The sequence below is a fragment of the Netta rufina genome, assembly GCF_964035555.1.
Source record: "Netta rufina genome assembly, chromosome: 7".
Taxonomy (NCBI): Eukaryota; Metazoa; Chordata; class Aves; order Anseriformes; family Anatidae; genus Netta; species Netta rufina.
Genome location: NC_140130.1, coordinates 28,771,383 through 28,786,112, shown reverse-complemented (window position 1 = coordinate 28,786,112; position 14,730 = coordinate 28,771,383). Strand labels below are relative to the sequence as shown.

Sequence of the window (14,730 nt, the reverse complement as noted above, 5' to 3'; positions counted from 1 at the left end):
CAGTCATTTGTGAGGTTATTTTATGTCAATTTGATGACCATCAATAGATCTGGATGTTTCTCAATTTTTGCATAATCTGATTAGGAAATTCTTTAAATCTTTCTTTCTTTCTCTAAATCTTTTAAATCTAATTCTCCAGCTTTCTTTTCCTGGAACAAGAAGTGAAAAAAAAAAAAATCAGAAACACCTCCCCCTCTTTCCCCACCAAGTAATATTAAATCTTTTGAAATTAAGCTGGCCAAATCAGTATACAATTACAAATATTTTGAGAAGGGATTTTTACTAATTCTAATACGTATGTGGCCATTTGTGTTTTATGTCCAGGCAGTAGCTTCAACTTTCTGTTGTGCATTCTAGAAATGCAGTAAATTAAGAATTCTTTTATCAGATTGATAATTTGTAGCTTTAATGTGTCCAGTTCTTTAACAAAAATGAAAATAAATAATATCTCAGCTTAATTAAATATAATATAGATGGCTACTATTTTGATGCAGAGTAGACTGCCACATATTATAATTGCACATAATGATTATTCATGGTATAGTTAAACAGATTAAGAAAAACATTTTTTAAAAATAATAATTTATGCTGGAAAATTGAAGAAATATGGATAAAGTGTCTTCTGATCAAAATTTGAATTCTGATTACCATGCTGTGATTATAAATGTGTTCTGTTTTTAATTTGATAGGTGAAGTATAAGCAAGGTTTTGAGGATACAAAGGCTCACTTCCATCTGCCACTAGACATGATAAACTTGGTACATGCCAGGAAAGCCCAGTCTCTGGTCAGTGAACAAGAATACAGACAGCTGCTACACCAGTACACTTCTTTGACTGATGATCTGAGATTGCAGTGTGCCAAGAATGCATATAAACTACAGAGTGAGGTAATTGCAAAACATCCCTGCAATATTTCCCTGTTGGGTCTGGTGCAAGATAGTTCTGTTCCAAATCATGGCAGCTGATGGTATATATTTGCACAGCAACTGAAGGATAAACAATTACTGTTTTCCCTTGATTACATTCAGGAATGAGACATTTATCTTGTTGGGCATTTGTACAATGTGTGTGAGCACACCATGGTAAGAGATAAAGTAAGGTAGTCTTTGATGATGGGGCAGAGAAGTGTTTGCAAGTGGGGATGAGTACCCTGATGGTGAATTACTCTTTTTAAGGCCTTACTAACCATGAAAACTCTTCACCCATATGTATTTTGAGTTGATTTGCACCTGGGTGGGAGTAATGTGCACTTCCACAAGAAAAATGCCTGTTGTTAAAGATCTGATTTGTAAGAGAGCTGTACACTGTGGCCCAAGATATAACCTCTGCAATTCTCATAAGGATGAGTTTATCTCACTACATGATCTTGAGTAGAATTACCTAGATAACGCCTTACAAATTCAAGGGTAGGCAGAGTCAGTTAGCACTAAGATCTAAGTAAAGGGCTTTCAAGAAATTAGGTTGCCTCAGGAGTCCTCAGGAAGGACTGTATCTTAAAAACAAGTCCATCCTAATTCTTTTGAAGCAGAAAATAAGACAACCCTCCTTCTCATCATCACTCATCTCATCATCAGATGAAATAAGATTTATTGTAAAGTATCTACTTGTAATCTAGTGGTCACATTTGAAAAAGTAATGTTTACAATGAGTCTCTGCTGTGTTTGGTAGTCTAGAAAATATTTTAACAAAATCTGCAGGCTGTCTCAGTGGTATTTTTCTGTAGTGTTCTCTATGTTATGACCATACAAAATTGTTTGAAAGTAACCGTATTTTGTCTGCTAGCCTAGTTTTTAAGAAGTTACTACCTTTTTTTTTTCTTTTTTAATATTTCATGCATTTTTCTAAATTGCTTTTATTTTATGTAAATTTATAAATAAATACTCTGTAGATTTGATTTATATATTATATGCAAATGAAATTTATATATCTGGCAAAAGTATTTTCAAGGTTTCAAAAGGAAGTGAGGAGCCCAAATACCATTCAGTGTTCATGGGACTTAGTACTGTTTAGAATCTTGCATCTGTACAGTAGATCTATCAGTGCTGTATGCACAGAAACACAAGAGCCTAGGGTAAAGTACTTTAACTTTCTGTAGTAAGTACTAATTTTAGTGGATTTATTTGAATAACCTTATTGTGTATTTCTGGATGAATAAATATAGGGCATCTTAAATGAAAACTTGTAATTACTTCTGCTTGGTTTTCCTTAGAATTTATACCGGTCTGACATGAGCTTTATGCGAGGAGTTGGATGTATTACTCCAGGGGCCCTAGAGATTGAAGGAAAGAAGAAAGCTTCTGAACTCATCAGTGAGGTAACAAAAGAGGTTTTTGATTTCTCCCCTACAAACAAGAGTTTGCCAGATGTCTTTCCATTAAACTGGGCTGGCAAAGTGACTCACTGGATAATGCTAGGCTCCCTCCCCTTGTGTTTGATCACTCCAATTATGTTCTAACTGCAGATGGGTGAACCTGATGGAATTCAAGGTTTTGCAGGCTTTGCTAACTGTTTTCGCAAGTCTTTTCTCCCGTGTTTCAGACCTAGGAGGTTGTTAGTTTATGTGATTTACTTTAGTTTTAAAATGTTGTGTTTTTTTCCTTTCTGTTTTTCAACTAAAAATAAGGTTGTGACTATCTCTCTTAAGTACCTTGTACTGTTTCTCCAAAACTAGACTGCAGAGTGCCCAGTACATTACACTGTCCTCAGCTTGACTTCTGCTTTGCAGTCTTAGATTGTTTTTTCACTTGCTGCCTTCATGTGCTATTTTTTAAACACTGCTTTGACTGAATTTTTCTCTCCTTTGTTTTGTTGTCTTCTTACAGTCTCTACTAGTTTCAAATCGTGGATTTTTTGCCCATATTCATATATATGTGAAATTAAGAAAAAAAAATATATTTTTTTTCATAGTGGCATTCTAGTGAGTGGATCCCTTCTTGCAGTGATCTTACAGTTATTTTGTTCACAATTCTGACATAACACCACAGGTTGGATGGAACCTTATCTTTCCCACCAAAAAACAGATCATTTGGCTTATGCAGCACCTTTTCGTAGGATTGGATTTACTTTTACTGTAATTCCACTAGTCAGGGTTAATGACACCAAGGGGTGAAACAACCTCATTATTATATTCAACATAGCAGCACCTTGTTTGCTTGTTTTTTGTTTTACACCTTATTCCTTACTTTTCCCCTGTGAGACTTCAGTTCATCAGATTCAGAGAAGCAAAGGTAAATTAGTGTAATGGTTAATAGATAACATATCCTTTGCAAGGTAGGGTTTTAAACACACTTCTAGTGTGTTTTAAGTACAAGTGTTGGAAAATGTACCTTATCTGACAAGACAATTTAGTTATTCTGTTCATTTTTCTTTGTGTATGAACTCAGAGTAAATATCGTCAGCAGCCACATTCCTTCAAGTACACATCGGTGACAGACTCTCCTGGTCTCCTTCATGCAAAATTCAGCAATATGATTGCTAATGAGGTAGGCTCTCCTAACGTGAATCAGAAAATATGCTTTTCAAAATGCAGAGAGAGAGGGATGGAGGAGTGGGAAAGAGACAACCCTGTTCTGAAAGAAAATGTATCAAAAAGAAAGCAAGCATCACTGAATTCTGCTTTTACACAGTTTTTATTATTTCCAGACAAACATTTAATCCCATTCTTCAATTCAGTCTCTTTTTTAAAAGCTTGAATAGTGCCCATACATCCATATGTCCTGTTATCAGGTGTTTTTACATGAAACAAAGCCTCAAAAGATCATTTCTGGGGGGTGTTCTTGAGGGAGCTCATTTGCATAACATGGTCCACTTTTGAGGCCTCCAGAAAAAGAATCCTTTTTCTAATTTTCAAAAAACAAGAGAAAACCCACAGGTAAATTACCAAAATTGTCTGTAATAAAAAAATCCAAGCTAAAAAAATACGACTAGTCTTACAGAAATGCCAGGCCTTTTAAATAACCCACTTTTAAGGTGTCCTTAATGTTCTCAGATCAACTTTTGGCCTTCTGGGAACATACAAATGCAAAGCTAACAGCACAGTGGGTAGGCTTCATGATATATGCATAAAAATTGATTTTAAAGTTGCTTTTTTTTATGCCCAGAAAAAAAAAACAAACACAAAAACATGCAATAACATTGTTATATTCTCAGTGTTTTTTTGCAGTGGCTGATTACAATTGTCATAATCATAAACAACTTAAGCACTGCTATTACATTATTGAAACATTTGGAAAAAAAATTGCAATCGTCTTTTTTGATCTCTTTTCTAGCGTCTTTATAAAGCAGCAGGAGAGGACAGTCAGCATCACTACACACCAACGCTGGGTCTGCCTGAGTTTACACGGGCAAGAATAAATGCAGCCAATCTCAGTGATGTAAGAGGTTTTTATATTTCTTATATGGGTTGGCGGATGAGTTGTGCAATGTCAAGAAAGATGGATAAACAGAGGACTTTTTAGATCTGTTCTATTTATGATTCCCTGATTTGATTATATTTATCTCCATTAGCATACATACAGTTGTAAATTAAATCTACATAAAGAATAAGACTTGTTTTGTCTAAGTTTGTAGGATTTCCTCAAGATAATTAAAAAAAAAAAATCCTTTGATTATGAGGAATGAGACTGTAACTCAGAATAACAAAAGAAAGAGGGTTCCTTTGTTTGTTCCTTTGTGCATTTAAAAGTGAAAGAGCAATCTACATGTGCCTTTCCTACTTTAGGCAAAATACAGGGAATCTTGGCATAATCTACGTGCTCAAGGCTACAAGCTGACAACGGAAGCACTCCCTTTCCAGACTGCGAGGGCCTCCAGAGAAATTGCCAGTGATGTGAGTTGAATGATTCAACCTTCCATCTTGCCTAATTTCTGTTAACTTCATGTAAAACAATGTCTAAAGCAGATTTTACTGAATTAAAGCAACTCCGTAACCATGTGAGACAAGTGTGAGACAGAATATATTACTTATGAATGAGATTCTTTGTGTGAATTTAAAAAAAAAAAAAAAAAGGAAAAAAAAGAGGAAGAATCACTGCTAATCGAGAACCAAGCTCAGTTAAACATCTTCCAGTGGGAAATAGCTGGTGAATTAAAGTATTTGCAGACAGATAAATCAGAGAGATTCTGCTCCTCTCCAGGCTTTTAGCTTCTCATATTATAAAGTGCCCACTAATTCTGTCCACCCTGCTTTGAACTGACTTTTGGAAGTGCTTGGGGCTCCTGAATTGAAAAGAAGTCGGAAGAAGTATTCTTTGAATCTCTGTAAATCAGGAGCTGACTGTCTGGTTATGAAGTGAAAATTAGTGAACTCTCCTGTATACGTGTTTTCTTAGCCTCTGAAATAGGGGAAAAAATTTTCTTACCTCTAAAAATATACTCTTATTTAGGTTGTTGTTTGGAAAACACTCAGACATGATGGTATCCATTTCTCAAAAAGCCCAAGTTCATCTCAGGAAATTTAACAAGAAAAAACTGACAATTAAGCTAAAATTAAGTAAAGAAAGTATTTCGTTTGTGTAGTATTTACTTGCATATTTTATCTCTAATATGATAAAATATGAATCTATTTCATGTGCATTTGTTTTACGAAGCAACTATATCTAGCTGTAATGTATACTTAACTATATTTTGCAGAGTGCTTTTGGTTACAGCTTCAGATCTGCTCTAAAGGGTACAAATCCATAATAGAATTATATCCACTTACAACAGATCTGAATTTGGCCCTTCATCTTCGAAGCACTTTATAAACATTAGCTACTGTAATTTAATCCCCACAACTCTCTTGTGTGGTAGATAAGTGTTATTATCCCATTTCAACTACATTATGAACTCTTCAGGGCCCAGGCCTTCCCTTTAAAGTTCCAAGCACCCTGTTGATGCTGTATAAATAATCATTATCATCATCATCACTATTTCACAGAGAGGATAAATGCAAGATCATAGGGAGAGTTATAGTCCCAGCTAAGATGAGAATGAGGGGTTGCTGGTGCTTATTCTTGTGTTCAGGCCACCATCTTAGGTTTCTCAACATAGTTATTGATCCGGGAAGACTGAATTTACTCTTTAAAATAGCTGGGTGGCATTTGCAAATCTGAAGGCTACAAAGTGCATATGTTTCTCTGTATAGATTTTTTTCTTCTTTTGTTTGTTTCTCTTACATTCTCATTCCTAATGATGGGATCATAACTATGAGAGATAATGAAAGTCCACGATCTGAGGTTAAACATGACAAATGCTTAGAGGATATTCAAAGCGTGTACTGAATTGTGCTTAACTTAAATGTTGCAACTACTGTGATATTTAAATTTGAAAGCAACAAGAGATGCAAAAATTACTTCATAGTGCTGCATAGTCTGGCTGTTTTTACAGTCAGCATAGATATTTCTGTGTTTTATCCTGAGTTATTTAGCCAGAGCAGGCAGCTTAAATTTGGCACATTTTCACTTTTACCCTTTCTTATTTTTAGTACCAGTATAAATACAACTTTGTGATGGAGAGAGGAAAGCACATTGGTGCCAGAAGTGTTCTGGATGATACCAGGTTGCTGCACTGCTTGCATGCTGCCAAATTACAGAGTGAACAGGAATATAAGAAAGGATCCCAAGGAGTGTGGTCTCAGTACCATCTGCCCATGGACATGGTGAATCTTGTCCATGCAAGGAAAGCCCAGGCCTTAGCAAGTGATCAAGACTACAGAAAGAGACTCCATGAATTCACAGCGCTCCCAGAAGATATGAAGATGAAATGGGCCAAAAAAGCCCACATGCTACAGAGTGAGGTAAAGACTTTCCTTCTCTTAATAGTAAACTGAAGTTAACAATAACTAAGCTTTGAGTGACTGGAACAAACTGTAAGCTGACATTGGGCAGTGGGTTTTAGACAGATTGTAAACTAGTGTACGTGTAGCAGCAAGATATCTGATTGCTCTGCACATATGGACTATACGTGAATCAGGGGTTCTCATGTTTTGAACCTGACAGAAAATCATTGTGGTCACTTACCTGAGGGATGTAAAACAGATCTCTTGACATTTTGGATCACAGCCAGCCAGAGGTTCGACAGCCATTGCCCTACGTGCAGAATTCTTTGTGCAGGAAATTAAATGCTCAGAGGTTGCTTTGAGATATGGTGTTAGAAGGTCACGTTGCAGACAGGGCTGGAAATATCAAACAAACAGTTCCCCAGATGTGTTCGCAGAAATTGCTCTCACAATTGTAAGTTCAGACAAACTTTGACAGAAATGATGGAATCTCAGGGTGGGCAACATCCCATGTCACTTTGTCATAGCATGTTTACCTTTGTTCAGGGACAAGCTATTGGTTTCTTTGAAACACAAGTAAATATTGAGTTCATGTATAAGGCTACATGGATGCAGGTAGCTGTATTTTAATGATTTTGGTTCTGGAGTCATCTTTCCTTAGGTGCTTTGTACCAGAAAGCTGTATTTGGGTGCGTTTTTGTTGTGTTAGAAAAGAGACTGAATGATCCAGCAAGGAAGTGCAAAAGGTTGTTCAGGAAGTTGTTCTAACTCTTTATAGGTTTTCAGAGAGCTGATCACTTACTGAACTCAGCATTTTATTGAGAGACAAAGTGATGGGATGTCAGATATGAAGGTCAGATGTTTACAGATAGTCCAGCCATGAAAGTAAAAGCATTGTAGAGCTTGTAACCTTCTTTCTTACTCAGTGTACTTGCTATCTAGTATTCCAAATATACTAGATATAATACTATACATATTATAGAGTATATAAATATACTCTTTGTTGCCAGAAAAAGACATCTTCAAAGAACCCTCCTTAACTTCTCTCTTCAAGTGGGAGCAAATGATCCAACTAAAGGATCCCAGTTGGATTTTATTATTATGGTATACAATTGTCTTTTTTCATTTGTCTAGATAAAAATGAAGTGTTACCCTGGGAAACAGAGGTATCTGGAGGGCAGCAAAAATAAGGATTAGGAATGAGTGAGAGAATTTTGGCTGTAGTTTCAGATCAGCACAACAGATGCTAGAGACCCTGGTTTACTACTCAGTAGAGCCCACCAGTTGCTGCCTCCTGGCTGATAAGTAGACCTCACAGCTACACTGCTGGTAGTAGAAAAAGCTCTTAGCTGTCAAAGTATGCTAGCTGTCTCAGGGAGCAGTGACTAAGCAACTACATTCACTAAGCAACTTTTTGGAGATAGATAGTCTCAGGATGGTGTGGAAGCTGTTGCTAGATGGAATTCTTTGCCTTTCCAAATGCCATTCCTGCCTTCTGCTGTAAAGGGTAACTGATGACATTGAGGTTAGTTAGATCCTGGTAGGCAGGATATTTTGCTGTTTACTGATCTGTGATGGTGCTTTATATTATAGGAAGTGTAATTTCCAAGGACTTAGTCCTAACAGCATGTAGTTTAGAGCTTGCCTAACAAGGGTCAAGACAGGAGATGAATAAGGACCTCAGGACTTAGCTCTTTGCCTATAGACACCTCAGAGAAATGACCAAGGTGTTTTTGTCCGATCCCCTCGCTGCCTAGTAAAGATAATGTACAGCACCCATTTGAGCTAGCTGGTTGCAGTCCCCTTTTGTGTATAGGAGAAAAAAATACTGAAAAAATGGATGATTGGATTTGAGTCAAGCAGTGACTATCATGCCACTGAAGGGGCCACTATCATACTGAAGCAGAAGTCAGAATTGTTGGGACTGAGAGTACTTTACTGGTTCTGACTTTTTATTGGGTCTGTCTCATTTTCCTTTCTGGATCAGGAGGTAGAGAAAGCCTTTAATGTGAGTAAAGAATCTTAAGTCTCCTCTTAGAAATGGGGTTAATGAGGAAGCCTGCACCAGATAAAATAATTAGTATTCCTGACTTGAACTCACCTCAGAAAATTATTTCAAAAGGTTTTCTTTTACGCCCAGTACAAACAGGTTATTACTTACTGCTTTGAGTCATACTAATTCACTTGTGGGGCCTTCCCTTGTAACTTGCATATGATACATTATTTAATTCCTGGTGGAATGAACAAATGCAAACAGTTTGGCTTTACGATCTGATATATGCCTGGCAAATGAAAAACCTCAAAATGTTAATATGAATCAGGGAGTCTTTTTAAAAAACCTTAATAGCTGTGGATACAAAACTGATAGCTAACGATTTTCATTTTTAACAGCATCGCTATAAATCAGACTTGAACTTCATGAAAGGAGTTGGTTGGATGGCTCTGAGATCTCCGCAGATAGAAAGTGTAAAGAAGGCTGGAGAGCTCATCAGTGAGGTAACTGATAAATCTTTCATGGGATAGCACGTCTGTAGGAATTGTTTACCATCAAGGCTCCTCGTTACATGACACTTACGAATGTAGCTTATCATTTCCTTTTGATGTGGGAGCCTGTTTATACAAGGTGTAAGTTACCAAGAAGCAGTACGGGAGATGCAAGTCCACTGTGTGACACCTGCTGAATATTTTCCATTCTGAATGAAACACAAGAGTATAAACAAAACATGTAGCAATAAATAAATGCAGTAAATTCTATTATGAAATTCTAAGCAGGTGCTTATGGAAATGTTATAGAAAGGTACAGCATTGACAGTCATGCTGAGGGGGCACTAGCCTGCTCAGTATTATGTATTAATGGAGAAGAATTATGAGCTGTCAAAAGTGTAGTGTTCAAAAGATTTTGCATGTGAATATCCAGTGCAAAGTCCTTCTTACAAAACAACAACAACAAAGTTTGGTGCCTGCACATTAGAGCAATGAGACAGTGGCATCCTTTATAATAAGCTGAAAGAGCAACTGAGACTAAAGCAGATGGATATATGTTTTTATTACTATGGCTTCAGGAAGGTGATATTTGTATCATATTTGCCCTAGTTATCACACACCCAGAATCATGATATATCAGTGTCTAACAGAAACATCCTGTGTTTTTTTTTGTTGTTGTTTGGTTTTGTTGCCTCCTCCAGACAAAGTACCGTCAGAAGCCAGAAAGTCTGAAGTTCACTTCTGTAGTTGACTCTCCAGATTTGATTCATGCTAAAAATAGCTACCTCCAGTGCAGTGATGTAAGTTTCATTTTACTATAAATGATCATAACTTCCATTGTGCTATAATGCATTATAGAGTTGACCTCAATTCCAGTACCAGTTAAATTCAATGACTTTTGACTCCTCAGAGGCTGTACAAGGCTGGAGACTCTGAAGCCATGCACAAGTATACCCTGCCTCCTGATCATCCAGACTTTATCCGAGCCCGCCAGAATGCACTTCACATCAGTGATGTAAGTAATAGAGGCTTTTACTTTGAGGAATTGACTTGGTAATGGTCATTAAAGAAAACAAATTTGCTTGGGAATGAAAAACTTTCATGAATATGTAGAAGCCGGGTTCTTTGAGCCTGAAACGAACTCAAAAAGCCATAGCTTGTGGACAGCTTACCCCAGGCAGAGGCACTCAATTTATCCCTAATATACCAGTCTGTAATTAAACCGTTGCCATCATTAGCTGCAGGGTCAGATTCACCTTAGTTTGAAAAAGGCTTTGAGTTCCTTGGTTAGTGGTAGGTCCTCTATAGGTAAAAGAAAGAAATAGGATTTACATTCTTTGAAGTGACAGAGAAAAAAATAAACATGGCAAAGAGATGATTGCACACAAACAAAAGGTCAACCCTAGACCTGTTAACAAAGCACACAGTAAAGTTTGTATCGGTTCTACCCAGGCTGCCTTCTGGTTCTTGCAGGACTGCTGGCATCTCAGTTTACCTTTGGACTAAGCACCACCTAGCACTAAATCCATCAGTGAAACGTAAAAATATCTTTTGAAATATGAAGTGGATTTTGTGCTGGTTTTCATATAGTCACAAACCCCAGAAAAGATGAATCAAAGTCTTACAGAAAGAAAATCAATAAAATCAGAAAGGGACAGCCAGAAGTGTCTGCTAAGGTACAGCAGCTGGGCAGCAGGATGCACAGACTGGAGGCTGGTGTAAGGATGTGTTTCTAAGGGAGGAAGAACCAAATCTAGAGAAATATTTCTCTTCAGGATGTAAATGTATTTCACATCCACAAAGTCACATTAAATATGTTAGAACTGGCTGTTATTCCAGATGAGTTAATGAAGCCACATGTGGCTGTGGAATAGAGACAGGGATCATTAGAAAAGCTTGAAATAACTGGCATTGAAATTATGATGCCACGAAACCCAAGACACTGCAAGTGGATGCATCAAAAGAGAGAATAAGGGCAATATCAATGCAATATTGATGTGACTGATGCATCACAGTTTCTAATAGAAATTAAATCAAATCAAAAACAACCACATTCAAGTACAAAAGGAAACCCTGGTGGCATTTTTCAGATGAGACATTTTATCATTATGGGGAATAGAAAAGAAGTTGAAGTGCTATAGAACTGGATCAAAACCTTGGAGATGGTACTGATGACTCTTGATACAAATAAGCCCAGTAGGATAAAACATTTATTATTGCAGTTATGGGACTACATTTAAGACACTGCGGGGGGAAATGACTGTTTTGTTCTTTTCTTCTCAACACAGAAAGTGTATAAAACATCTTGGGAACAGACAAGGGCATCTGGCTATGATTTTAGGATTGACGCCATTCCGTTCCAGACAGCAAAGGCTTCAAGAGAGATTGCGAGTGATGTAAGAATTGTTCTGTTTTGTTCTGTTTCAAACGCTTCCCAACCCTATTCCCATGCCACCCCCACCCTGTAAAAATGGTGAATTCTGACATAAGAGAACATTATTCTGTTTTGCAAAAATGGGTGACCAGTGAAAACAAATGCCAGTTAAGTGCAAAGGTTTCCAGCTAGAGGCTCCCATAATAATGTCCAACACCAAGCTGCTCTTCATTTCAAGGAGCTGTACTTGGGGAGGAAGTGTATTATATTATAGGTAAATAAGCTAGTTATCAGGCTAGGGATAGCCAACCCTGGGCTAGAATAAAGTGTGTCACCTTTGAGCAGAGAAGACATCATCAAGAAAGCTGAAGATGGAAGAGCTTTATTGCTTATTGGGTTCACAATAAGAAGACCTTTGGTTGCTTTTGAAAGGATTACTTTGGGATCCCTAAGCCATTCCACTCCCTTAAAAAAATTAGCACAAAGGTCATTCTCCTAGAGTGTCATGTTAAATTAGCAGATACAGCTTGATATCAAACAAACCCTTGGTCACCGTGCACTACAAGAAGCATTATGGATAGCTGGGGAGGATAAGTTGCTTCATAACAGAATTTGAAGGTGATATAAATATGAAAGTGAGAATTTTCCTTTACATCTCCTGCAGTACAAATACAGAGAAACCTTCTTGAGAGGCAGAGGCCAGCAGATTGGATTCCTCAGTGCAAATGATGACCCCAAAATCAGACATGTCCTCAGAGTGGGGAAACTCCAGAGTGACAACCAATACAGGAGTGGATATGCCCAAAACAGGGCGCAGTTCCACAGCCACCTTAACCAGCCGGGGTTCCTGCATGCTAAGAGAAGCCAGCAGCTCGCCAGCAATGTTAACTACAAGCAGCCCTTGCACGAATATACTTGTGATCCTGAGCAGCTAAATGTGAAGCATGCAAAGCAGGCCTATAAGCTGCAGAGCGATGTAAGTACAGCTGAGTGGCACTGTCGTGTCAGGTGCTAGGTGCTTGCTGTGGCAATGTGCTTCACAGAGCTTGTCTATCAAGAAAATAATTCTTAAAAGAACTATGGTTTGTTTGTGGAGAGCAAACACTTTGTTTATTATTGACCCTGTTGCTCTTTATATGCTCTCTCTTGAAAACCCAGGGCATGTGGTTTGATTAATGTTAACCAAATTAAATACACACTAGTGTATGTTTCATTCTCTTAGGTAAAATACAAGTCTGACTTGAACTGGCTCAGAGGCATTGGCTGGACTCCCCCAGGTTCTTACAAAGTCGAAATGGCAAGAAGAGCTGCTGAGCTGGCATACCTTCGGGACATGGCAATGCAAGCTGCTTCTGCTCAGTATGGACCTCAAGCTGTAAGTAAATCATTCTCACAAATTGCAAGAGCTCTGCTCTGTAGAAGGCAGGCAGGCACACATCCTGTTTAATGCTTTTGGTTGCTCCCTGGACATGGCAGTTCTCCCAATTATTTAAACAGAATATATATACTTCCATCATCAAGCTTTGTGCACACCTCAGCTTGAAGCAACCTCTCAAGGGAATTCAGCTATGTCAGGGTTGAGTAATTCCTTTAGGGATCAGGAAATGCCACAGGACAGGATTTTTACTTACATTACAGGATGCGTTTCCCTTAACTTTGGATGTTGGCAGATCTCAAAGTGTCCTGCTATATCCACAGAGAGCAAAATTGCAGTTGGAAAGGACTCCCTGTGCAACTCCCTTTCTCTTTTCCTAGTTTTGGCAAGACACATCCTTGTTACCCTGTAATCTCCACTGACAGCTGTATTGACAAGCTCATTGTAGATTCCTAAGAACATAAAGCGTACTGTGGGAAGCTTTTTGCTCCAGCTTCCTCCACCTCTGTCCGTCCCAAGCTGCAAGAAATTACAAACTTGTTTCTTCCCCAGGTTTTCCTTCTCCCTCACCTCCATAGCACGGCTCCCAGCCTGCAATTTCCCAGCATAATAGAACAAAAGTCCATACAGGGATCTTGTAACCCCTGCAGTTAGGAAGCATTAGGTTACAGTAAAAGAGAAGCTCTGCACTTTAAATACTTGTTTCATTTAAGTTTTAACTTTGGCAACAAGTCAAACAATAAGCCAATACAAAAGAAACAGGACATACCCATGACTTACATCCCCATCTGAGAAGCTACTCAGGAAATAAATTATAACTATGGTTGAGCAATGCAGGCAGTGGGGACTGCAGGCAGTGTCATCTTAAGCCCTATGAGTGGTAATGATCTGATGGTCCCAGGGAAATCTACAGGTGTGCAATTCACTTGGAACTTGCTAGATTGCTCGCTATTTAAGGCTCAATTTAGAAGTTAGGCCTTGAGCACATTCTGTTCTTGGATATGTGTGTCATTTAACTTACATGAATGGGTCAGGTATGCGCTTTTCCATGGCAGAGATGTCCTCAGTTCAGAGCAGTAATTCAGATTTTGTCCAGTTGTTTCTGGTAATTTTTAATTTGTAAATACATTTACAGAATAATAGTTAAAGCTTTCTCCTGTCTATTGGCTGTTCTCACAATTTAGTTGTCTGATCTTATTACAGGACCAACTGGGGGCAGAAGGATCTCAGCAGGTCACAGTCAATCCTGATGCTTCAGAAATTCTGCAAGTCAAGAGAAGGAAAATGCAACTGTACAAGTAAACAGAAACATGACACGATACAAATAGATTTTCATCTTATCCTGCAAATCTTGTAGCTTTTCCATTTTTTCTGGAAAGCACAATAGATGGCATCTAAGATTTTTTTGTTGTTGTTTTAAAAAGCAAGCTAGACATTGCAATTTATAATTGATCTTTCTAATTTTTGCATGGATACTTTGTGATTTATCATTGTATGAATTACAGAGGCTGGTATTTATTTAAAGCTGTAAATGAAATTAATACTAGATGACTGGCAGGCTCAGCTTTGTACTACAGATGAATGAACCGGATTGGTAGAATATAAAATCATTTTTATTGGAACCAGATTTGTCAGACTTATTCATACTTCTAACCTTTGGAGTTTTTCACATTACTGGATTATTGGCACCATTGACCTAAGAGAATACAAAAGCATGATTTTGGTGGCTTAACAGATGAA

The 14,730-nt window shown here is 37.8% G+C and overlaps 1 protein-coding gene across 2 annotated transcripts in view; it reads left to right on the top strand.

Moving 5' to 3' along the window:
- The window catches only part of NRAP (nebulin related anchoring protein), a 48,991-nt gene extending 34,379 nt beyond the window's left edge, over positions 1–14,612 (top strand). The window contains exons 30-42 of one of the 2 annotated variants that reach the window (XM_084290300.1): positions 690–887; positions 2,210–2,314; positions 3,384–3,482; positions 4,269–4,373; positions 4,721–4,828; positions 6,464–6,775; positions 9,149–9,253; positions 9,943–10,041; positions 10,152–10,256; positions 11,530–11,637; positions 12,280–12,591; positions 12,838–12,990; positions 14,194–14,612. In XM_084290300.1, the coding sequence (XP_084146426.1) occupies positions 690–887; positions 2,210–2,314; positions 3,384–3,482; positions 4,269–4,373; positions 4,721–4,828; positions 6,464–6,775; positions 9,149–9,253; positions 9,943–10,041; positions 10,152–10,256; positions 11,530–11,637; positions 12,280–12,591; positions 12,838–12,990; positions 14,194–14,292 (1,908 nt within the window). In that variant the 3' untranslated portion in view covers positions 14,293–14,612. The remainder of the gene's footprint in view (positions 1–689; positions 888–2,209; positions 2,315–3,383; positions 3,483–4,268; positions 4,374–4,720; positions 4,829–6,463; positions 6,776–9,148; positions 9,254–9,942; positions 10,042–10,151; positions 10,257–11,529; positions 11,638–12,279; positions 12,592–12,837; positions 12,991–14,193) is intronic. The other variant, XM_084290301.1, reaches the window with a different exon arrangement.
- Positions 14,613–14,730: the final 118 nt, after the last annotated feature.